The following is a 22,761-nucleotide window of genomic DNA, read 5'->3' on the forward strand; positions in this document are numbered from 1 at the left end:
TTCCTGTGGAATCCCATTTCAGTTATAAAATCACAGGATTGGAAGGGAACCCCACCTCCCACAAAAAAGAAAAACCACCACAATTTAGTCTAACTGCAAACTCTTTGCAATATTTTGAATTGCCCTGAAATTTTGCCACAGCTCAATTTTTCCTTTCCTTGACAATTCCTGTAACTCCTTCTGTTTTTCTCTCTATGCAGATTGAGATCGGGCTTGTGTATGAATCTCCAGGTACTTTTGTCTAGAGCCAGTGGCAGGTTTGAGGGCTCTTAGGAGGCAGGGTGCCCAAGACCCTTCAGCCACTGTTCCCCCATTGGGCTTTGTGCTCCATCCTCACATCACAAGCTCCATGGATGTTTCTGGTGTCAGATCTTGTTAATTGACCTACTGGTTGTTTTGTGCTGATTTAAACTTTTGATATGCTTTTTATATTGTAGTGCATTATATTTGTATTATGTATTACAGCTGTTGTGCTACTACTATATTTAAATTGCCTATTTTCTATGTATATTTGTGGGAAATGAAGTGTAAACCAGCTAATGTAGGACATGGGATGGTGTTTGAGTATATGGTGATGGCAACTGAAGGCAATTGAGAGTGAGAGCTAGTGCCTAAAAGAATTGGAAAAGGAAGCCCTCACCAACATTGCAAAAACATTCAAGGAAACTTGCGAAAAGTTTCAGCTCAGACCTCAGATTTAGGGCTTGACAGCTTATGATCTACAGAGTAAGGCAAGAGGGACTCTGCACCAGGTCACACAGTTTTATATTGACATTTGATAGAATCACATCCTTGTGATACTGTTACTCATAGCAACTCCCCTGCGAGGACTTTTTAGTTAAGAGAAAAGGTGAGCAAGAAGTGACATGACAGAGGTGTCTAAAATGATGCCTGACCTGGAGAAAGTGGATAGAGAAATGTTTTTCCCCCTCTCTCATAACACCTGAACTCATGAACAGCCAATGAAGATGGATGTTGGAAGATTCGGGACAGATAAAAGAAAGCCCTTCTTCACAAAGCAGTTAAACAGTTAAATTGTGGAACTGCGGAACTCACTCCCACAGGAGGCAGTGTAGGCCACCAGCCAGGATGGCTTTTAAAAAGGATGCAGCAAATCCATGGAGGAAAAGGCTATCCTTGGCAATCAATGGCTGCTAGCCATGATGACTATGCTGCTTCTGAAGACCAGTTGCTGGAAACCACTGGGGAGAGAGGGCTCTTGGGCTCAGGGCCTGCTTGCAGGTTTCCCACAGGGATCTGGCAGACCATGGTTGTGGGGACGATTCGGGAGGCAGGAGAGGATGTAGCCTATTATTTAATGATATCCTTCCTAACTTGCACTAGCAAGTTCCATATTCTAGCGGAATTCCAAACATCCCCCTTTTTAAATGATGCAGCCATCAGCTTGTTGCTGACTCATCTGAGTCTTGCTATTAAAGATTCCTTCCTGGTAAAATCCCTTCTAATCCCTCTGAAAAAGAATAAACACAAGCAAGAATCTGATTAACGTTAATATAAAAGTAGTTTACTCATAGATTCATTCGGGTTCACAGACATATCCCTGAAGGCAGGCTTAGGTTACATAACAACTAGAACTATTCCATAAAGAAGTTAGTCCCAAGTGACTGCGACTAAGCAGTCACTTCTCCAATCATGCAGAAACATACAAAATGGAGAAGACACACTGATCCGAACATGGAGGCCGTGTGCTCCTCCATGATAGTACAACAGACCACACCCTCATCAAGTCTGTCCCAGCTCAGGAGGAAACAGGGTCTGTGCACCACAGTTCAAGAAGGATACTGACAAGCTGGAACGTGTCCAGAGGGCAACCAAAATGGTCGAAGGCCTAGAAACGATGCCTAATGAGGAATGGCTTAGGGAGCTGGGTATGTTTAGCCTGGAGAAGAGAAGGTTAAGGGGTGATATGATAGCCATGTTCAAATATATAAAAGGATGTCATATAGAGGAGGGAGAAAGATTGTTTTCTGCTGCTCCAGAGAAGCGGACACGGAGCAATGGATTCAAGCTACAAGAAAGAAGATTCCACCTAAACATTAGGAAGAACTTCCTGACAGTAAGAGCTGTTCAACAGTGGAATTAGCTGCCAAGGAGTGTGGTGGAGTCTCCTTCTTTAGAGGTCTTTAAGCAGAGGCTTGACACCTATCTGTCAAGAATGCTTTGATGGTGTTTCCTGCTTGGCAGGGGGTTGGACTGGATGGCCCTTGTGGTCTCTGCCAACTCTATGATTCTATGAGTGGTACAAAACATCCCCTAACACGTCCACTGTAGGAATGTTGTACTTGACTGCAGTTTTACATCCCGCAATGGTGAGAACAGGATGCTGGACAAGCCTGATCCAGCAGGATCTTCTAATGTTTTTAAAAAGAATGTCTACCGTATCCACAGAAAATGCCAATTAGATGGCACTTCTGGATGGTGTGAATATTGGCTCTTGTTCTTTCCTCTAGGTCATGCTCTGATGGGCAAATGGCTGAGCCTCTATGACCCAGCTAATCTCAATGCCGGACTAAGGGGCTACGTGAAAGTTAACCTCTGTGTCCTTGGAGCTGGCGATCAAGCACCGGTAAAAATCTTAACATTGAAACATCTTCACCACCTCAATGCGTTCAAGTTCATGTGATGCCATTGGCAGCTATTAGAATGATGGGATGCCTTGTTTGGATAATGGAATAAAGCATAATTTTTCAAGAATGGTAGGTCAGATGCCAACTTGCTAAACGGTTTAGTAGAGCAGGACAGGCTGACTGGCCAAGCAGAACCCTTGGTGGCCCTGTACCAGCAGCTTAAAAATAGGAAGAACTTGGGGTTATAGCAGCAACATTCTTAAGAAGATAAATACTATCTATACCTGGGTCCTGCTACAGGATGCCAACAGCAGCTCAGTTGATAGCTCAGTTGGTTAGAGTGTGGTGTTGCCGGTTCAATAAGGGACAGCTGCATATTCCTGCATTGCAGGAAGTTGAACTAGATGATCCTCAGGATCCCTTCCAACTCCATGATTCCATGATTCTACTATGTGGGGTTTCCACCCAAATTCCTATGCCAGACTGGGATGGTGGATATGGAGTGTTAGACTTAGGCCTATGGTGAACAAGGTTCAAACTCCTATTCTGCCCTGAAGCTCAATGGATGAATGGGGTCCAGTTGCTCCATCTTGACCTCACCACCTGTCTTGATTTGCACCTGCCCCTACATTAAGAACCTCACAAGAAGGCTGCTTGGGGTTGCCCCCACTATCTAAAGGGCCTTTTGGGTAGTAGCACTCCAGCCATGGAACCACCCTCCCCAGAGAAGTTTGCCTGTTGTTGTTGTTTAGTCGTTTAGTCGTGTCCGACTCTTCGTGACCCGATGGACCATAGCACGCCAGGCACTCCTGTCTTCCACTGCCTCCCGCAGTTTGGTCAAACTCATGTTCGTAGCTTTGAGTACACTGTCCAACCATCTCGTCCTCTGTCGTTCCCTTCTCCTAGTGCCCTCAATCTTTCCCAAGATTGAGGAGCCCAAGAAAGTAAAATCTCTCACTGCCTCCATTTCTTCCCCTTCTATTTGCCAGGAGGTGATGGGACCAGTGGCCATGATCTTGGTTTTTTTTATGTTGAGCTTCAGACCATATTTTGCGCCCTCCTCTTTCACCCTCATTAAAAGGTTCTTTAATTCCTCCTCACTTTCTGCCATCAAGGTTGTGTCATCTGCATACCTGAGGTTAAATAAAAAAATTCCTTCAGTAGCACCTTAAAGACCAACTAAGTTTTTATTTTGGTATGAGCTTTCGTGTGCATGCACACTTCTTCAGATACAGTGAAATGGAAGTTTCCAGGCACTTATGTAGAGAAGGGGTGGGGATGGGGAGGGGAGGGGGGATCACTCAGAAGGGTGGTGGAAATGGGTGATTGACTGACTGATAGCTGTTGATGACCGCAAACGACTGCAAATGGTTTTGCATGAAAAAGCAAGGGTTGAGATGGCTGAAGATCGCTTATCATGTATAATGAGATAAGAACCCGATATCTCTGTTCAAACCAGGTCCCTCCATGGTTTTGAGCTTGGTGATAAGTTGCAATTCAGCAACTTCTCTTTCCAGTCTATTTCTGAAATTCTTTTGTAGTAAGACAGCTACTTTGAGATCTTGTATAGAATGTCCTGGGAGATTGAAGTGTTCTCCTACTGGTTTTTCTGTCTTCTGGTTCCTGATGTCAGATTTATGTCCATTTATCCTTTGGCGTAGGGTTTGGCCTGTTTGTCCAATATAGAGAGCTGAAGGGCACTGTTGGCATTTGATGGCATACACAATGTTACACAATGTTAGAGGATGAGCAATTAAATAGTCCTGAGATGGTATGTTGGATGTTGTTGACCTTTCATTGCCTACAGACAGCCACCCAATCTTAAACAACTCCTCACCCACAATAATACAACCACCAGACTTAACATGGACACTGGTACCAGAGCCTGCAATAAACCCAGATGCCAACTTTGCTGCCACATACACCCAGACAACACCATTACTGGCCCCAACAACATCCAACATACCATCTCAGGACTATTTAATTGCTCATCCTCTAACATTGTGTATGCTATCAAATGCCAACAGTGCCCTTCAGCTCTCTATATTGGACAAACAGGCCAAACCCTACGCCAAAGGATAAATGGACATAAATCTGACATCAGGAACCAGAAGACAGAAAAACCAGTAGGAGAACACTTCAATCTCCCAGGACATTCTATACAAGATCTCAAAGTAGCTGTCTTACTACAAAAGAATTTCAGAAATAGACTGGAAAGAGAAGTTGCTGAATTGCAACTTATCACCAAGCTCAAAACCATGGAGGGACCTGGTTTGAACAGAGATATCGGGTTCTTATCTCATTATACATGATAAGCGATCTTCAGCCATCTCAACCCTTGCTTTTTCATGCAAAACCATTTGCAGTCGTTTGCGGTCATCAACAGCTATCAGTCAGTCAATCACCCATTTCCACCACCCTTCTGAGTGATCCCCCCTCCCCTCCCCATCCCCACCCCTTCTCTACATAAGTGCCTGGAAACTTCCATTTCACTGTATCTGAAGAAGTGTGCATGCACACGAAAGCTCATACCAAAATAAAAACTTAGTTGGTCTTTAAGGTGCTACTGAAGGAATTTTTTTATTTTACTTCGATCCAGACCAACACGGCTACCTACCTGTAACCATACCTGAGGTTGTTGATATTTCTTCCGGCAATCTTAATTCCGGCTTGGGATTCATCTGGTCCAGCCTTTCGCATGATGAATTCTGCATATAAGTTAAATAAGCAGCAAGTTTGCCTGAAGCCTGTCTTTTGTTTGTTGTTTTTTTCCTTCTCTTACCTTTTGCAGATAATTTTAATTGCTCTTGCGATTCTGTGGTCTTTAACTTTATCTAAGTTTTGTTTGTGCCTATATTTGAACTGTTGCAAACTTTTCCGGGAACATGAACAAGCAGCGGAAAAAGACCTATGATTAATTCATTACCCTACCTCATAAGGTTGTTTTGAGAACAGAACCATGAATTCTACTCTGAGTACCTGGCCAAATGGAAAAGGCCCACCTTACACCATTGCCTGCCCCCATGTAGCCCTCCTGTGTTGATTAGCACAGGGAGAAACTACAGGACAGCAGGTCCCACATGCCATATCTACTGTTTTCTTGGAAGACAGCATGCCTGTTAAACCGGGTTGAGTTTTCCAGTGTGATAAATATGTCCCACAGCTTTCCTTGCAAAACTGTGGCCTGGTTCCGACATTGCATTTGTTCCTGCTACAGTGTTTGTGCTCCTTTTGCGAAGCGAGCAGCAAAGAGCACAAACTGCTCCTTCAGCTTAAACGTAGCCAGGGCTGTCAATCAACAAATTGCAACAAGCAAAAACCCCTAGCAACAATTAAACCACCAATCAAGGCCAAATATCAGACCCGCCCCAAAGCCCTGGGTCGTCTTGTTAGCCTTGCCACAACCCATGTTCTCTCCTATGGAGAGAACCTGCTTTGTGCTCCTTTTGCAGCTGCCACTGAAATGAACACAGAAAATGCCCTGTTTGAATCTGAAACTCCCTGTGTGTTCTGTGGGGATGATCTGTGACAGCTTTCACCCACCTAGGGCCCTCCCGATATGAAAAAGGATTCTGAGGAAGGGAGCTCCCTGACAGAGCACCTGCTTTGCTTGCAGGGAGTCCCCGCTTCAATCCCAGGCATCTCTAGGTAGGGCAGGGAATGTCTCCCATCCAAAGTCTTGGGAGCCGTTGCTGTTCAGCGTGGACAATACTGTGCCAGATAGGCCAATGGCCTGATCCATGATAAGGCAGCTTCCTGTGTTCCCATCCATCCCAAGCAGCACAGCTGGGGCAGGAAGTGGTTGGTGGGGGTTGTGGTGAGTCAAAACCATCTAGAGGGGCACCAGCCAACAGCATCTGGGTCACAGGTTTATGTTGTGCCTTTCTCTTCTCCAAGGATGCAGCCCTTTTGCCAGACAGTGGCAATTTGGAGGCCAACATCCTGCAAGCAGCAGTAATGCCAAGAGTACCCAGAGCCATGCTCCAGCTCTTTGTATACCGAGCAGAAGACTTGTCTCCAAGTAAGTTTGCCCCCCCCCTCTCTCTCTCCACACACACACACTTTTACTTCTGTTTAGCTTGTGCTTTCTAGGCACAAGTCCAAGAAGTTTTTCATTTGCCCATCTGCTTTCCCCAGGAAAACTCACTGTTTACTGCTGAATCAGGACAAACCCCAATTGGGGTTTTGAGGATGGATGTTTGTTCTGATTCAGCAGTAAACAATGGACAAAGGAAAAACCTCTTGGTGACTCTGCATCTCTGTGCCACACTCAAAAAGTGGTCTCTTTGTCACAGTGGGGTGGCAGTGCCAAAACAAGATAGGGAGACAGATTTTATTTTGCAAATTGCAGCGCAATTTATTTATTTTTTAAAGTTACAGATCTCATATAGACTGAAGTGATAACCATTAAGATCAGTAGGTGTACAGTGGTACCTCTACTTACGAATTTTATGTGTTCCGAACACACATTTGTAAGTCAAAAAAAATTGTAAGTCGAATCCCATAGGAATGCATTGGGAGAAAAAATGTGTAAGTCGAAGCAACCCTATCTAAAAATTCGTAAGTAGAAAAAACCCTATCTAAACCGCATCCAAGATGGCGGACGGAGCTCCGTTCATAAGTAGAAACATTTGTAAGTAGAGTTATTCGTAATTAGAGGTACCACTGTAGTTTGGTCCCTTGCTTTCCTCGTATCGTGTGTTAATCTTTGCATGATGAGTGTGAGATGCCGCCAAACACACTTATACCAATTTGCAATCAAAAATTCAGAGGATGTTTTCCAGCCTCCAGCTGTTGATCGGGCTGCAGCCAAGGGGAAATTAATAAGATATTTGTGGAGGAGGTTTCAGCAGCGGAGGAAGCAGCTTGGGCGCCTGAAGCGGTGCACCCAGGGGCAGCGCGAGCAACCCATAGGGCAGGGTGAGGGCGGGGCCTCTGGAGTCTGCCTGCCTCCTCCCACTCAGCCGCCCTACAGCTGGGGAGGGGGAGGCAACGGGTGGACCATTTCGGCAGCACGGAGCCTACGCACACCCAAGCCACTGTATCTCTCCCAGGAGAGACGCGTGGCTTGGGCGCACTGTAGGCTCTGTGGTGAGTGCTGCACGGCATTCTGTCACCCCCCCCCTCAGTGGTGACACCTGGGGCGGCCCGCACCCACCCCACCCCCGTCCTCCGCCCCTAGGAGGTTTGGACCAGTGAAAATAGACAAAGAGCTTAAGGGGCAGCTTCTGGCAGGGTCTCTCCCTTCCTGTTTGACTAGCATTTCCAGAGCACTGAAAGTGCCGTGAGAATGGGTTAGCTTCCTGTGGTGTACAACAAGGATGGGAAACCTTTTTCAGCCAGAGAGCCATGTTTCTTTGGGGGAGCCTTCTGCATGGCAGCAGTGTGCAGGGTCCCAGGGAAAGATAGTGGAGCAGTGGATATAAATGTTGCCGTTGTATACTAGGCTGTTTTTAAACAAAGCTATGTTTTTTTAAAACATATGTAACAGATTTAAGCACCACAAAACATCCCACCCGCAAAAACAAACAAACCACACACTTATTATGGACAAACGTTTGAAGTAGCCCTGGTCAGTGGGGGAAAGACATTGCATTTTTCATATGCATTTTCAATTAATCAAGTACCTTGGGTAGCAGTAGGGCTGGGATGTCCTTTCAAGAGCTAAGCCCATGTTCTTTCCCACATGTTGTTATGACTTTGCCTCGGTCTTTGCAGTATGCCAGGCTTTATAAAGAGCTTAATGAGCTTTGCTGCTTTTTGCAAGCAAAAATGTTTCTTAATTTTTTAATTTCAGAAATTCCGGTGCCTGTGCTGGGCCAGACAAATGATTAGCAGTTAAACTGGTGGGTCAGAGAGTGAGGATAATAACTCAGTTTTGTTCTTGTGTTGGTGGACACAGTGGACTAAGCCCTTGCTTGTGAAGGGGCAGGGGGAGAAGGCAACAACCGAGGAATTGCCTTAAGCTTTGTCCTGGCTTAAGAACAGAAGAAGCGCCCTGCTGAGTCAGGTCAAAAGCCCACCCTGACCCAGCATTCTCACAGGGTCCAACTGGGTGTTTGTGGGAAGCCTGCAAGCCAGACTTGAGTATAATAGCGGTCATAGAATCCTAGAGTTGGAAGAGACCCCAAGGGCCATCCAGTCCAACCCCCTGCCAAGCAGGAAACACCCTCAAAGCATTCTTGACATATGCCTGTCAAGCCTCTCCACACCTGCAATTCCCAGCAAGTGGTATTTAGAGACCTACCGTCTCCAACTGTGGAGGGAGTACCATGGCATGCATTGCAGTGGTGCATTAGTGTGCATGCATGGCCTCCACAGTTCAAGCATGCACAGTGCTTCTTCTGATCTTTTCTCAATACTTGAAGGACAATCACTGTTTTGTTTTGTTTTTATTTCAACTGGGTTTTGCTCTAGGAAGCTTTTTGGCTGGAGAACATGAAAAAAAATTATTTACTTAAATAAATCAATAATTTTTTTGGGGGGGGGAGAAACCCCAACAAACAAAAAAACCCTTGGCTACTCCAATTTCCCATTTTTAACATAGAACATTCAAATAAGTGGCTCAGAGGTCAAAACACAGCCAGACAAGAGTTCTGTGTCTATGAGTGAGAAGGCTTGAATCTTTTCTTCTAAATGATATAGGTTGATAGTTCAGATTCATGTTCCTCCAGGTTCCCTTATGCAATCAACACATTCCCATTGGAGCTGTCCAGCAGATAAGAGAGTAAGGAAGGTCTAAGTTCAAATTTCGTCATTCTGTCATTGGTGGCCTCAGACAGACATAGTTTGCCAACCTGAAACACACATACACACCCACCCTGGTAAAATGGGATCATTAAAAAGGATTTAATAGGGCTGTTACTTTCCTCAACAGTACAGAGCGACCTGAATGTTGATCCCACTGGCAGTTCAGTTGACCCTTCTCTGGAAGTTGATTTTGGAGGGAAACTGGTATGTAAAATGTACCCCTAATTATTTTATTTTTCCTTAAAGGAAGACAGTAGTATCTTAAGAAACTAGCATCTGCTACTAACAAACAATAGAATAAGTTACTGTACTCTACAGCCTTTGAATTTACTAGCCTGTACAAGCTATGTTTCCGTGTGCTGCTCTGGTTCGCCAAAAGCGGCTTTGTCATGCTTGGCCACATGACCTGGAAGCTGTACGTCGGCTCCCTCAGCCAATAAAGCGAGATGAGCACTGCAACCCCAGAGTCGGTCACGACTGGACCTAATGGTCAGGGGTCCCTTTACCTTTACAGTCTATGTTAATCTCTAGTAGCATAAAAGGAGGAAAGGGCCAATATTTGAATCCATCCTTGCCTGATCACCTGGAGGCCCCTGATGCTCATCAGAAACAACCTAGCCAATGGTTGTTTGCAAGCCCAGTGTTTGGTGGAAATGACAAGTCGCATTAATGCAAAACAAAAGCACGGTAACTACTTCCTGTTTACCTGGGAACTCATTTTTATGTCTTGCATGGAAACTTGAGAATGACTTGAAGGTATGTCTGGTAGAATTGTCAAAAGGGTGCATTTTGCAAAACTCTGGCGCCAGTTTGGAAGGAGGCTGACACAGAAACCCAAGCATGCCAGTGACGTGAGTGCCTTGCTGGCAGGTCCTGGTGTTTCCACACAGATAGAGATTTTCTTCCAGGTAGTGCTTCATTGGCACATGCTCAGCCTCAAGCTTAGCTGGAAATCATAGCACTGGACTCACTTTCTGCAGGTGAGCTGCTTCTGGTTGCGATTGGGGATCCTAAGGAAATTGGGGAGGTGGTGGCAAGCAGGTCTCACACAAAGCAATGCACCCTCCTTCCAGCTATTCTCAGCATGGGCTAGGTGCCATTATTTTTAGCTACCAGTGAGACCTGGGAGCTTGGCTTTTCATCTCTCTCTAATATTATTATTTTATTGCGCACTATCAATGTACATGGTTCATAATTGTGGATGGGGGAGAAATTCTACCTAATTCATATTTCCTGGAATTATACACAAACTAAACTGTGGCTATGCTTTGAAATCTGCAGCTCAACTGAAAAACTGCTCCCAATTAATCAGGCAGCAAATTACATGTTTATACAAACAACAGAGGGCAACCACCACTGTTATTATCTCGGTAGTGGCACCCGCCCTGTGGAACGCCCTCCCACCAGAGGTCAAAGAGAACAACAATTATCAGACCTTTAGAAGGCATCTTAAGGCAGCCCTGTTTAGGGAAGCTTTTAATGTTTGATGGATTTCTGTTTAGGGAAGCTTTTAATGTTTGATGGATTTCTGTATTTTAATGTTTTGTTGGAAGCCGCCCAGAGTGGCTGGGTGAACCCGGCCAGATGGGCGGGGTATAAATAATAAATTAGTAGTAGTAGTAGAATCATAGAGTTCAAAGGTACCTTAGGGATCATCTAGTCCAACCCCCTGTAATGCAGGAATATGCTGTTGTCCCCTTTGTCATCTAAAAGTGGGTATCTTACCTGGCACAAGCATGTGCTGAAAGCTAAGCCCTCTACGGAATGGTGGCTCTTTATTGACCTGCTCCCTTTACCCACATGCTCAGCTAAAGACCAGAGCTGTGTTCAGAGACGCCAACCCTGTGTGGAACCAGGTGATGTTCTTTCCTATGCAGGTGAGTAGTTATCCAGAAATGGGGTGAGGAGAGAGAAAGCACAGGGGTAAATTTGTGGCTGGAGCTGAGCTTGCTTCCTACCACCATGACATCATGTTTCATCGGGGAGGGCTCTCCTGCAGGGGTGTAGCGGGGGGGATGGGGGCGGTTTGCCCCGGGTTCCTCTCTGGGGTGGGGGCGACACCTCGGCATGCACCCCCACCCAACCTCCAACAACAACAGCCGCCGCTGCCGCGGTTGCCATCGCGGAGGCCCCGGTGTTGCCGCCACCCGCCACTCTGTTGAGTGGCATGTGAAGCAGCCAACGGAGCCTCGCCTCACCTCGCCCCTCCTGGCTGCTTTACATGCCACTCAACAGAGTGGCGGGTGGGGCCGCATGCGGAGCCTGCTGACACTCGGCGGCCCCCTCCCGCGAGCGAGCAGCCAGCTGCTGCCCGGTAAAGCCTTGCTCGGTGGTTGGCTGCTTTGCTTCTTTCTGCTGGGGCGGAGGCAAGGGGCGGGCCAGAGAGGGGCGTCAGTGGCGGCCGCTGACGCCCCTCCCTGACCCGCCCCTCGCCGCTCCGCCTGAGCAGGGAGAAGTAAAGCGCACTACGGAGCGGGTTGCCGGCGGCACCGCTCTAGTACAGTGGAACCTCGGTTTATGAACACCTCGGTTTATGAATTTTCGGTTTACGAACGCTGCGGACCCATCTGGAACGGATTAATTCACTTTCCATTACTTTCAATGGGAAAGTTCGCTTCAGGTTATGAACACTTCAGTTTATGAACAGACTTCTGGAACCAATTATACCCATGCTTCGGGTTAAGTACGCTTCAGGTTGAGTACTCCGTGGACCCGTCTGGAACGGATTAATCCACTTTCCATTACTTTCAATAGGAAAGTTCGCTTCAGTTTATGAACGCTTCAGTTTAAGTACTCCGCGGACTGTCTGGAACGGATTAATTCACTTTTCATTACTTTCAATGGGAAAGTTCACTTCAGTTTATGAACGCTTCAGTTTATGAACAGACTTCCGGAACCAATTGTGTTCATAAACCGAGGTACCACTGTATTGGAATCCTCGGATCCCGGCGCTGTAGCACTGCCCCTGGCAACCTGATCCGTAGTGCGCATGCGCAGAGCGATGCATGCATTGTTACGTAGCGATGTTGCGCGTGTGCACCACGGAGCGGGTTGCCGCCCTGGGTGACCAAGAGGCTCCATACGCCGCTGCTCTCCTGTGTTGCAGTCTGTTACTCTGAAATGTCTGCTACTATTTACTGTTTACACCTCCGACATGCAAACCCTCGCACTGGCTCAGTTAGGAATTGGCCTTGGCAAGCAGAGCCCTCTGGCCCTAAAACCAGAAATTAGCTCAGTCTTTTTGCTTTCCAAAATGCAGAATCCTGTTAGGTTCCCAATAACATCAATGGAAGCCCAAGACCTCAGCCACCACCTCTCCCTCATGCAAACTTTACTTGGCTGCTATAATGGCCTCCATTTATCCCTGATGCCTGGGGTGCTGAAATGGGAGCATGTTCATTGGTATTCCAGGTGCAAGGAGATTTGGGGTGTGTTGATTCCATGGCACCTGAGCTTGTTTTATTTTCTGAGCTGGAGATGAACTTCTCCGGGACACATGGGCGCATTAGGAGCTTGAGAAGTTCATTCCCTGAGCTGGGTAAAACTAATCATACAGCCCATCATCTCTAACTTTACAGTGACTGAAGCTGGGTTCTGTTATTTGTGAGGTGGTGATGGAATCTTGGGTGGTCCATGGAGCAGACAGACGCAGAGAGATTTCCTTATCAACTTGCCTTTTCCCTTGCAGATGCCTTCCATGTGTGACCTAATCAAACTCAGTGCTCTTGATGGGTGAGTGCTGCCAGCACACCTCGGATCACACCTCCAACACAGCACAGTACCTGGGCCATATACTATGCCCCCCATAGACATTGCCTGTCCAAGATATATTACTGCTTTCCAGTCATGCAAAGGTCAGAGGTTTCTGCTCTAGCCCCCATCCAAGCAAGTGGATGTTCATATTCCAACCAAGCAAAAAAGCGCATGAGAGGGTACAGAGCAGGGCAGTGAGGAGTCTGTTCTGGGGAGATGGGGTACAGTTGAGGAGAGTTCCAGGGGCTAGGAAGAGACCTGGAGTGCCACTGGGGGGGTGTTCCCCACCGCTGCTGCCATAAAGCCTTCTATTTTGTTTTCTAGGGAACAAAATGAAGATAGCAGTGTTCTGGGGACAGCATTTCTCAGCCTTTCCCAGATCTCTTCAGCTGGGACTGACTTGGGAAGTAAGCAAGCTTTGATTCTTTGCAAACACACACCCTGCAAATCTGCAAATCTGGGCCACCTGACAGCAACCACTCCTTTCAATTAGCATAACACACAATCTTTCGGTGAGCTCTCTTATGCAAGCAGAGCTGGTTCCAGGTTTCAGAGGATCCTGGAGGAACTGCCTTCCATGGCCCCTCCCCACTGGGAGCAAGCCCTTCGCTGGGCAATGGCAGGCATCCCGGACAGCAGGCACGGATGGGATGGCCTCCTGGCTTGGCTGTGTGGCTGGACTTACCATTATAGCCACCATTTTAATTTGCCCACAATGCAATGCCCGTTGCATGTACATCATATTGCATTCCAGGGAAATTCAAAGGATGGCCTGGGACTTGGCACCAGTCACAGTGCCCCCCCCCAAGTCATGGGGCTTCTGGCATTTGCCTGAGATTGCTGTGCGCTGGTGTAAGCCCCATTGAAATGGAATGGTGGGAACACACTATTCTACGTCCCCCTCAGATCCAAAGGCAGTGAGGTCCAGGTCCTGAGTCTGAGAAGGATAATCGTCGGCTTGGAGGGACCATTTGGTGGCCAAGTTGCCCAGAATGAGGAAGATTAGCCGTTCTTAGAGACAGGGTGGGGAATCTGTGGCCACGGAGGTATTAATAGACTCCATGCCCTTAGAGTCCTAGCCATCATGACCAGCAATCAAGGATGCCAGAAGTTGTAGTCCAGCAGCACTGGGTTTTAGGGCAGTGTGGGTGGTTCCCCGCACAAGGTGCCCAGCCAAGGAGGCAGAAAATAATAGCCGTAGTCATAATACTAAAACCTCTATTTATATGGGTACCTACTGAGAAGATCCATTTAAAAAGCACCTGTACCAAAAGGCATTACTGCGAAAACATGAACTATGCAGTGGAGGCACAACATTTTGTCCTCACTCAAGGCACCATATTACCAAAGTCTGCTCCTGAGTCCAGCAACATCTGGAAGGCCACAGTTTCCCCAGCCGTCTTAGAGCTCTATCATCCCCCTCAACTGTACCTTTTTAAGTGGAACATCCCAGATCATAGAAGCCAATCCTGGCTTCCGTTTGGATCTTGGAATGTCTCGTTAAAGACATCAGCAGGGTCACACCAAAGCGTCTTTTGGTCCAGCACTTCGGCAAAACTCTTCCAACTCTCCAGGTGATTGCCAGAGCAACGGACTAGAAGTTGCACCCCTCCTAGTGTCCCGATTTTGGGGATGAAACTGTTGGAGGGCATGTTCTATAGCAGATGGTGTTATAGGATTGGCTCTATACAATCACATGATATCAAGGGCCAAGAGGATTCTGGGTAGTGGTGTCCGGTGTTGAGCTGCCTGCTGTTCCTTCCCCTGGCCTTCAACCCCAGAGGCACAGAGTCCCATAGAGCTCCAGGTTCAAGCCCTCTGCTGCCTTTTAGCTTCCTTGGTTTCAGTGGAAGATTATGCAGGAAGACTTCCCAATACGGCAGATTGTGCCCTGGGGATCAGATCTGTCTGATGTCATCTTGAAGATCACCCCAAACTGGCCACCTTGCCTTGCCTTGTGACTAGGCTGGTGGTGTACAGACTCTTCCTCCCCTCAAGCTCTTGTTGGTTTCAGAGAAATTCTCAGGCTTCCTGCCGTGCTTCGGGCCAAGCTTTGTGACCCTCTACAGGACCCCACCAGAGCTCATGAACGAAGAGGACAATTTAGAGAATGTCGGGAGTGTAAGTCTGTCTCTTGAGTCTATTTCTTAAGAGTTGTGGCAAGAGGGTGATTGTTCTGCAAGGCACCAGCACTGCAAACTGAAAATAGTTTTCTAATGCTGAGCTACAACATTTACCAAGAGTGAATGACACAACCGCTCTTTGTGATTAAGATATAAATTTATATCCAGAAACATATTTAACAATACCCGTGTCAGAGATGGATGTATCCATTGGCCAGTAGCCTCACTGATCTCCTGGCTTCCAAAACCCTTGTACCTGGGGGCAATCCCAATCCCTAGGGGCATGTGGAGGTAAGTATCAACCATACCACAGCCTCTCAAATGTATAGGAGAATGAATAGGGTTTATCAGGGATAATTTCCTCGGTGTAAAGTACACCTTGGCAAGAACAAGCTTTTGTGTTCCAAGGAGAATGTGCACACTCTTGCTGAGCTGGGCTATTTTAGGCTGTGCTAAAGAGTGTAAGGAAAGGCTAATACAGACATCACAATGTTGCTCTTTCTTTTCAATTCTTCCTCATCATCGTCTGTTATTCTGCTCTTTCTATCACGAACTCTTTTTCTCTTTTCGAAGGAAGGGATGATTTACCGGGGAAGAGTCCTAGTGGAGCTGACTAGCTACATGGAGTCGGACCCCGTTCAAAGAATAGAAGCTATTCCTGAACCATATATTAAAAGAATGGAGGTAACCAAAGAACGAAATATATACAAGTTATTTTCTTGCTATGTGCAAACAGGACTCTGGGATGGGGTAGGGATGTTCCATAAGACTGTGAAGATGTGGACCTTGTAGGAGCAGCTACATAGCCAAGATGATTACAGAGAGAAAGACAAGGGGAAAGAAGGAGGTAAAGGAGGCCTCAGGAGGGGAGGAGTTGTTTCCTCCCTGCTTACTTTCCCATGTTTCTCCTGGAAGACTGTAGTATCATGGAAACACAGGATTCGGGCAGCTGGCAACAGGAGCAGTCTTTATTATCTACTTACAGATGAAGCTTTCTTGTGTTTGTCTTTGGAAGATGTTGAGGAACTTTACATGGTCCAGAATGCAGAAGCTAAACTGTGTGGTTTGAGATCACAGTGTCACCAGTTGTTTTATTTCATAATGATGGCCTAAACCAGGGGTGGCCAACTCCCAAGAGACTGCGATCTACTCACAGTGTTAAAAACTGGCAGTGATCTACCCCCTTTTTTGTGGTTCAGGTCAAAGTTGTTGAGATTTTTTTAAGGAAGGAGGAAGGCCCATTTTGGGGGGGTTCGGGTCAAAGTTGTTGCGTTTTTTCAGGGAGGAGGTAAAATGTTGAGCTTTTTTAAGGGGAGCCAGAGTTGTTCAGCTTCTTTGGGGGAGCCAATGATCTACCGCAGATGTCCAGTGATCTACCAGTAGATCACAATCTACCTGTTGGACATGCCTGGCCTAAACCTTTCAAGTGGGCCCTCAGAACTCTTGGACCAGGATATTTCAGTGATTGCTTCCTATGTTTTTTAGCAGAAAGACGGCATAAATTGTTCTAGTAAATGAATAACATAATAGAACTGCTTGTGAGCTCCATACAGCAAGAGAAGGCCTGTTGACCTGTCATTCCCTGCCCACCTGGCATGCCTTCTCTGCTGTCTGGAAAGTGCAAGGCTTGAAGAACCCAAGTTCTATCCAGGCACTGGGTCACTCGGGTCCTCCAGGTGTTCTTGGACTCCCGTCAGCGCAGCCTATGGCCAAAGATGATGGGAGGTGCAGGCCAAGAAGACCTGGAGGGTTTCCCATGCCAACTGTGCCAGACTGGAGTGCCCAGGTTCTGCTGGCACGCTTCCACTGGGGCCTCTCATTGGCCACTGTAAGAACAGGTTGGTGGTTCTTCTGCTTAAATTTTGAGGAGAGGATCTTTTGTAGACACTTTAATCACTTCTCAATATGTAAGTATTATAAATAAGTAAATAGATAGTCTTTTTGTTTTACAAAAAGAATAAAACAGTAAAATTATTAGTAAAAAAAACATCCAAAGGATAATTAATTCCAAGATAAAGTAAAAACAGATTAAAACACATTTCAACATACTGCATATTTTAGTAAGCTTGTCTAAACATAAAATGTTTTTAACAGGCACTGAAGGTGCCTGTCTGATGTCAATACGCAAGGAGTTCCAAAGTGTGTGAGGTTAATTTGTTACTGTGCCAGTTCCACAGATTTGTTTGTTTGTTTCTGCAGCGCTATTTGCCTCAAATCCGGTATGGGTTATGTGTCATCTTTTATTCAGCTACTATGTTGGCGGATATCAAGGAGCAGATCCAGTTTGAGGTCAGCATTGGGAACTATGGCAACAAATTTGATGGGACTTGCAAACCTTCTGCCTCAACCACTCAGTACAGCCATGCTGTGTATGATGGTAAGGAACGATGATGATGAAATTTATTAGTTATCCTTCACCAACAGATCCCAGGCTGGATCTGTTTAAAATTTGAAATTTAAAATTCAGAATTAAAAACAGTTGAAACATGTTACATTCCCCAAAATAGGGTGTGTCTTGAAAATACACATCTCAGGTGCCAAAGATCAGGTTAAAGAGGTGCATCTTCAGCATTCAGTAAAAGCTGCATAGTGAAGAAGTCAGACACACCTTTCTGGGTAGGAAATTCCACAACTTAGGGGCCACCACAGATCTTGCCCTCTCCTAGACCATCACACCCAGTTACCCTAAACTTCTGAGGCAGCTGGAAAGCTTGGTTGCAGATTTGGCTCCTGTAAGGGACTACTTCATATTCCTGCACTGCAGGGGTTGGACTAGAAGAGCCTCAGGGTTCCTTCCATCTCTATGATTCTGTGAAAGCTATGAGGTGCCCTCTCTGCTAAGCTTAACACCTGGGAGGATCTGTAGCGAAGGAGGCAGTCTTTCAGGAATTTGGGGCCTAAATCATTTACAGCTTTGCACACTAACATAATCACCTTGAACTGGGCCTGGAAATGAACTGGCAAATGGGGGTGGGCAGGAAAAGAAAGGATTCACTGTGAAGGGAAATACTATTTGGAGGTCGAAGGTACAGGAGCTCAGTGGGTAGAGCATATGCTATGAGTGTCATGTGTCCATGCATCTTAATCCCTCCCTTCTTCCAAAGGGCTCAGGCATGGTTTCTTCCATGTATCCCTACAATAGTCTTGTGAGGAAGGTTGGAGGCAGACGTTCACTGAATAAACTTGTTGCAGAGCGGTGCTCATGCTAGTGTCTTGGGGGGGGGAATCTTCTGGTGCCATCAAGAGTTAACAAGTTCATTATGGCATAAGTCATCCATTATCTGCATAGCCCATGGAAGCTTATAATAAATTTGTTAGCACTTTAAAAGGTACCACAAGACTCTTTGTTGTCTTCCCAATTAGAATCATAGAGTTGGAAGAGACCACAAGGGGCATCCAGTCCAACCCCCTGCCAAGCAGGAAACACCATCAAAGCATTCCTGACAAATGGCTGTCAAGCCTTCGCTTAAAGACATCCAAAGAAGGAGACTCCACCACACTCCTTGGCAGCAAATTCCATTGTCGAACAGCTCTTACTGTCAGGAAGTTCTTCATTATATTTAGGTGGAATCTTCTTTCTTGTGGCTTGAATCCATTGCTCCGTGTCCGCTTCTCTGGAGCAGCAGAAAACAACCTTTCACCCTCTTCCATATGAAATCCTTTTATATATTTGAACATAGCTATCATATCACCCCTTAATCTTGTCTTCTACAGGCTAAATATAGCCAGCTCCCTAAGCCGTTCCTCATAAGGCATTGTTTCCAGGCCTTTGACCATTTTGGTTGCCCTCCTCTGGACATGTTCCAGCTTGTCAGTATCCTTCTTGAACTGTGGTGCCCAGAACTGGACACAGTACTCCAGGTGAGGTCTGACCAGAACAGAATACAGTGGTACTATTACTTCCCTAGATCTAGATGCTATACTCCTATTGATGCAGCCCAGAATTGCATTGGCTTTTTTAGCTGCTGCATCACACTGCTGACTCATGTCAAGTCTGTGGTCTATCAAGACTCCTAGATCCTTTTCACATGTACTGCTCTCAAGCCAGGTCTCACCCATCCTGTATTTGTGCCTTTCCTTTTTTTTTGCCCAAGTGTAGTTCCTTACATTTCTCCTTGTTAAAATTCATCTTGTTTGCTTTGGCCCAGTTGTCTAATCTGTTAAGGTCATTTTGAAGTTTGATCCTGTCCTCTGGGGTATTAGCCACCCCTCCCAATTTGGTGTCATCTGCAAACTTGCTCAGGATGCCCTCCAAGTCATTGATAAAGATGATAAAGATTGATAAAGCACCCCACTAGTCACTTCTCTCCAGGATGAAGAGGAGCCATTGATGAGCACCCTTTGGGTTCAGTCAGTCTGCCAGTTACAAATCCACTGAATGGTAGCATTGTCTAGCCCGCGTTTTACCAGCTTCTTTACAAGAATATCATGGGGCACCTTGTCAAGGGCCTCCTGAAATCAAGATAGGCTACATCCACAGCCTTCCCTTCATCTACCAGGCTTGTAATTCTGTCAAAAAATGAGATCAGATTAGTCTGACATGACTTATTTTTCAGAAACCCATGCTGACTTTTAGTGATCACAGCGTTCCTTTCTAGGTGCTCACAGACCATTTGCTTAATGATCTGCTCTAGAATATTTCCTGGTATTGATGTCAGGCTGACTGGGCGGTAATTGTTTGGGTAATTGTTAGCTTTGTTGCTGAACAGAGCACTGGCCTGACCGCTACACCACAAAGGTTTTCATGGAAGGGCCTCTGTCTGCATGTTTGGAGAGCTGTTGCCAGTCAGAGTAGGCAACACTGGGCTAGATGGACCAGTAGTCTGACTGCTCATGAAGCAGCTTCATGACAAGACAAGACCCGGTGCAAAACCAGGCAATTCCTTTCCAGGTAACCACTACTACTACTTGCCATGGTATGACACAAAGCCCATGGTTGCCATCACCTCATTCTGGGAGAACATTAGCTACAGAATCACCAGTATGAATGCCATGCTATTCATTCACGACAGGCTGGTAAGTCCAGGAACCACTGATTGGAGGGAGCAGGCATGTTTGGGATGTACCACCTAAGAGGGGGTGGTGGAATGGCCTGTCTGCAAGAGGGATATGTATCCCAGGTTATTTTCTCATTTCCTACGGCTGCCAATTATATACCCCTTGCATGATGGAAGCCACCACTCACAATACCAGTATCATAGTGCTTCTGAGCATGGAGGGTATGTCCTTAGCTATCATGCCTCTGGTCTGCCTTTATCTCCATGCATCATAGACACATAGAGTTGGGAGTGACTTTGAGGGTCTTCTACTCTAAGTGCCTGTGCCAGGGACTGGAAGAGCTCTGAGCAGTCTGTGGTGGAGGCAGGGGGCCAGGGAATTAACCCAGAAGAGGGGGCCAGCAATTTATGGGATTGCTCACTGCCTGTGAGACAGAAGGGGAGGGGAGGGTCAGAGACAGAGGAAGACATGCCGGATGTGTCAGAGGCGAAGGAAGAGGCTGTGCAGGCGAGGGGCGAGCCAGTCCAATCCCTGCCACCACCACACACACACCCCCCGCTGTCTCCTAGAACCAGAAGGGGCTTGAAGAGGAAAGAGCAGCGACAGCTTCCCTGCAGAAGCCGCAGGTTACACATGCCCTGTCAGATGAGGGTACATATGCCGGGGGTGGATGTCCCAATGTTGTTTCATAGGGTGCTTATCAGAGCTCAGCTGCAGGAGATTCCTGAGTTCTGGACAGAGCAACCTGGCAGGCTGCATTCAGACCTGAGGTGGTCAAATCCTGGTGCCAATAACCTAGTAAGAAGAACTGGCAATCTTGTAAGGCAGAAGCAGAGCAGATATAGTGTGGCTTCTGGGCCAGCATATTATCACCATCATTATAACTATTATTTACCCCCTTTCACCCTAAGGTCACAGGGTGGGTTAAAACATTATAGCTTGGTGTTAAAGAAGTTTAAAACAACTTAAAACCACAGAGATATAGTGGTTTCTAAAAAAATATGCACCTCCAGTGTGAAAAGCCAGGGTAAAGCATTGAAACAGGCCAATGACTGCTGGGCTGTATGCAAGTAGGCTCTGCTCAGAGTTGACCCATTGGAATTAAGGAACTTAAATTAGGCCACATTCACACCACATGTTTAATGATCCATTATACCACTTTAAATGCTCATGACTTTCCCCAAAGAATTCTAGAAGCTGTCGTTTGTGAAGGGTGCTGAGAACTGATAGGATACCCCCAGTCCCACCCAAACTACATTTCCCAGAGTCTCATGCAAAAAGGGATTGATTGTTATACCATTTTGAGGATTGTAGCTTTGTTAGGGGGAAAGGGGGTGCTCTCTGAACAATTCTCAACACTTTTGAATTCTGTCTCCCAGGACTCTTGGGGGGGGAGCCATGACTGTTTGAAGTGGTGCCATTGTGCTCTGTGATCTACTCCCGGGGGGGGGGGGTGGACTAGCAGTGATCTGCCCGTTTTTGGGGGGGTAGCAAATACTTGGAACCCAAAGTTGTTGAGCATTTTTAGGGGAGCAGCAAATACGTCTGCCCGCGAGGAAAATGAGCCAGCAATTGACTTCTATCAACCGGGGATCGACCTGTTGATCATGGTCAACCAGTTGGACAACCCTGTTGTAATTCATCTCTACCCTTCTTCACAGGGCCCATATTCACCTAGCAAGATGGCTTTCATAATTTTTATTACTATTACCCTAATTGTAGAAGACACATAGAATATAACTACTGTATACTATAATATGCCGTTGGTTTTGGCTTATGGGCTGCCCAGCTATCACCATGTGCTTCCTTCCCTAACAGAAGAAGAACCTGGACACTCTTAAAGCCATCAGCACTCCCAAAGACCCAGTTGTGGGTACTGCTTGGAAAACGCTCCAGAAAGAACTGGTGGAAGACTGCAAGTGAGCAATGGGAAGAAGGCCATGGAAGTTCTGGCAGGGGAGGGGGCCGCAGAGCTGGTGTGTTCCTGGTGTGCAAGGGAGGGCATACACCCAGGCAGAAGGCGTCCCCTCCCCAAACCAGGCTTTCATAGAGAGTGTGAGACTTTAAAGTGGCACTACACATCCCAAAAGCATGCTCCGACCTCCGTGTCCTTGGAGCTGTTGGTCTTTGCAACTACTTCCAAAAACTTGAATCTCCTATTACTTCAGTGGATGCATTTAAATTCCCCAATGTTTAAAGTGAGTCACTCAGCTGCTCCCCTGGATCCAGGCTTCTCTGAATATCCCCACTGCCATCACCTCCTAGCTTGCAGTGAGTAGCTGGTGGGAATGTCCCCTCAAAACCTGGAGCCTGCCAGTACTCAGGAGAAAGATGCACTAGTGATCAAAACTGTGGGACCTTTTTGGACAAAATGTATTTCTGAGGTATGATGATTCATACCATCAGCCTTTTTTAGAATAATGCCATGAATTTATATATCATTAGAAAGTTAATTTGTTGCATTATATTCTGCTGTGTTGCATTACTTTTATCCTATCAAAAGTTATAGCCAAAATAAAAGACGTTATACACAGAAAACCATGATAAAG

General features: G+C 46.4%; 1 protein-coding gene across 1 annotated transcript in view; it reads left to right on the forward strand.

Annotated features, from left to right (window-relative positions):
* The window catches only part of FER1L5 (fer-1 like family member 5), a 79,190-nt gene that overhangs the window by 10,227 nt on the left and 46,202 nt on the right, over nucleotides 1-22,761 (forward strand). Inside the window, exons 8-19 of the mRNA XM_088670978.1 lie at nucleotides 201-231; nucleotides 2,472-2,587; nucleotides 6,486-6,609; nucleotides 9,466-9,542; nucleotides 11,147-11,215; nucleotides 13,027-13,070; nucleotides 13,416-13,498; nucleotides 15,106-15,212; nucleotides 15,788-15,898; nucleotides 17,414-17,591; nucleotides 20,106-20,230; nucleotides 22,031-22,131. Of these exons, the coding sequence (XP_088527104.1) occupies nucleotides 201-231; nucleotides 2,472-2,587; nucleotides 6,486-6,609; nucleotides 9,466-9,542; nucleotides 11,147-11,215; nucleotides 13,027-13,070; nucleotides 13,416-13,498; nucleotides 15,106-15,212; nucleotides 15,788-15,898; nucleotides 17,414-17,591; nucleotides 20,106-20,230; nucleotides 22,031-22,131 (1,166 nt within the window). The remainder of the gene's footprint in view (nucleotides 1-200; nucleotides 232-2,471; nucleotides 2,588-6,485; nucleotides 6,610-9,465; nucleotides 9,543-11,146; nucleotides 11,216-13,026; nucleotides 13,071-13,415; nucleotides 13,499-15,105; nucleotides 15,213-15,787; nucleotides 15,899-17,413; nucleotides 17,592-20,105; nucleotides 20,231-22,030; nucleotides 22,132-22,761) is intronic.

The sequence above is a fragment of the Zootoca vivipara genome, chromosome 6 (genome assembly GCF_965207765.1).
Source record: "Zootoca vivipara chromosome 6, rZooViv2.hap1.1, whole genome shotgun sequence".
Taxonomy (NCBI): domain Eukaryota; kingdom Metazoa; phylum Chordata; class Lepidosauria; order Squamata; family Lacertidae; genus Zootoca; species Zootoca vivipara.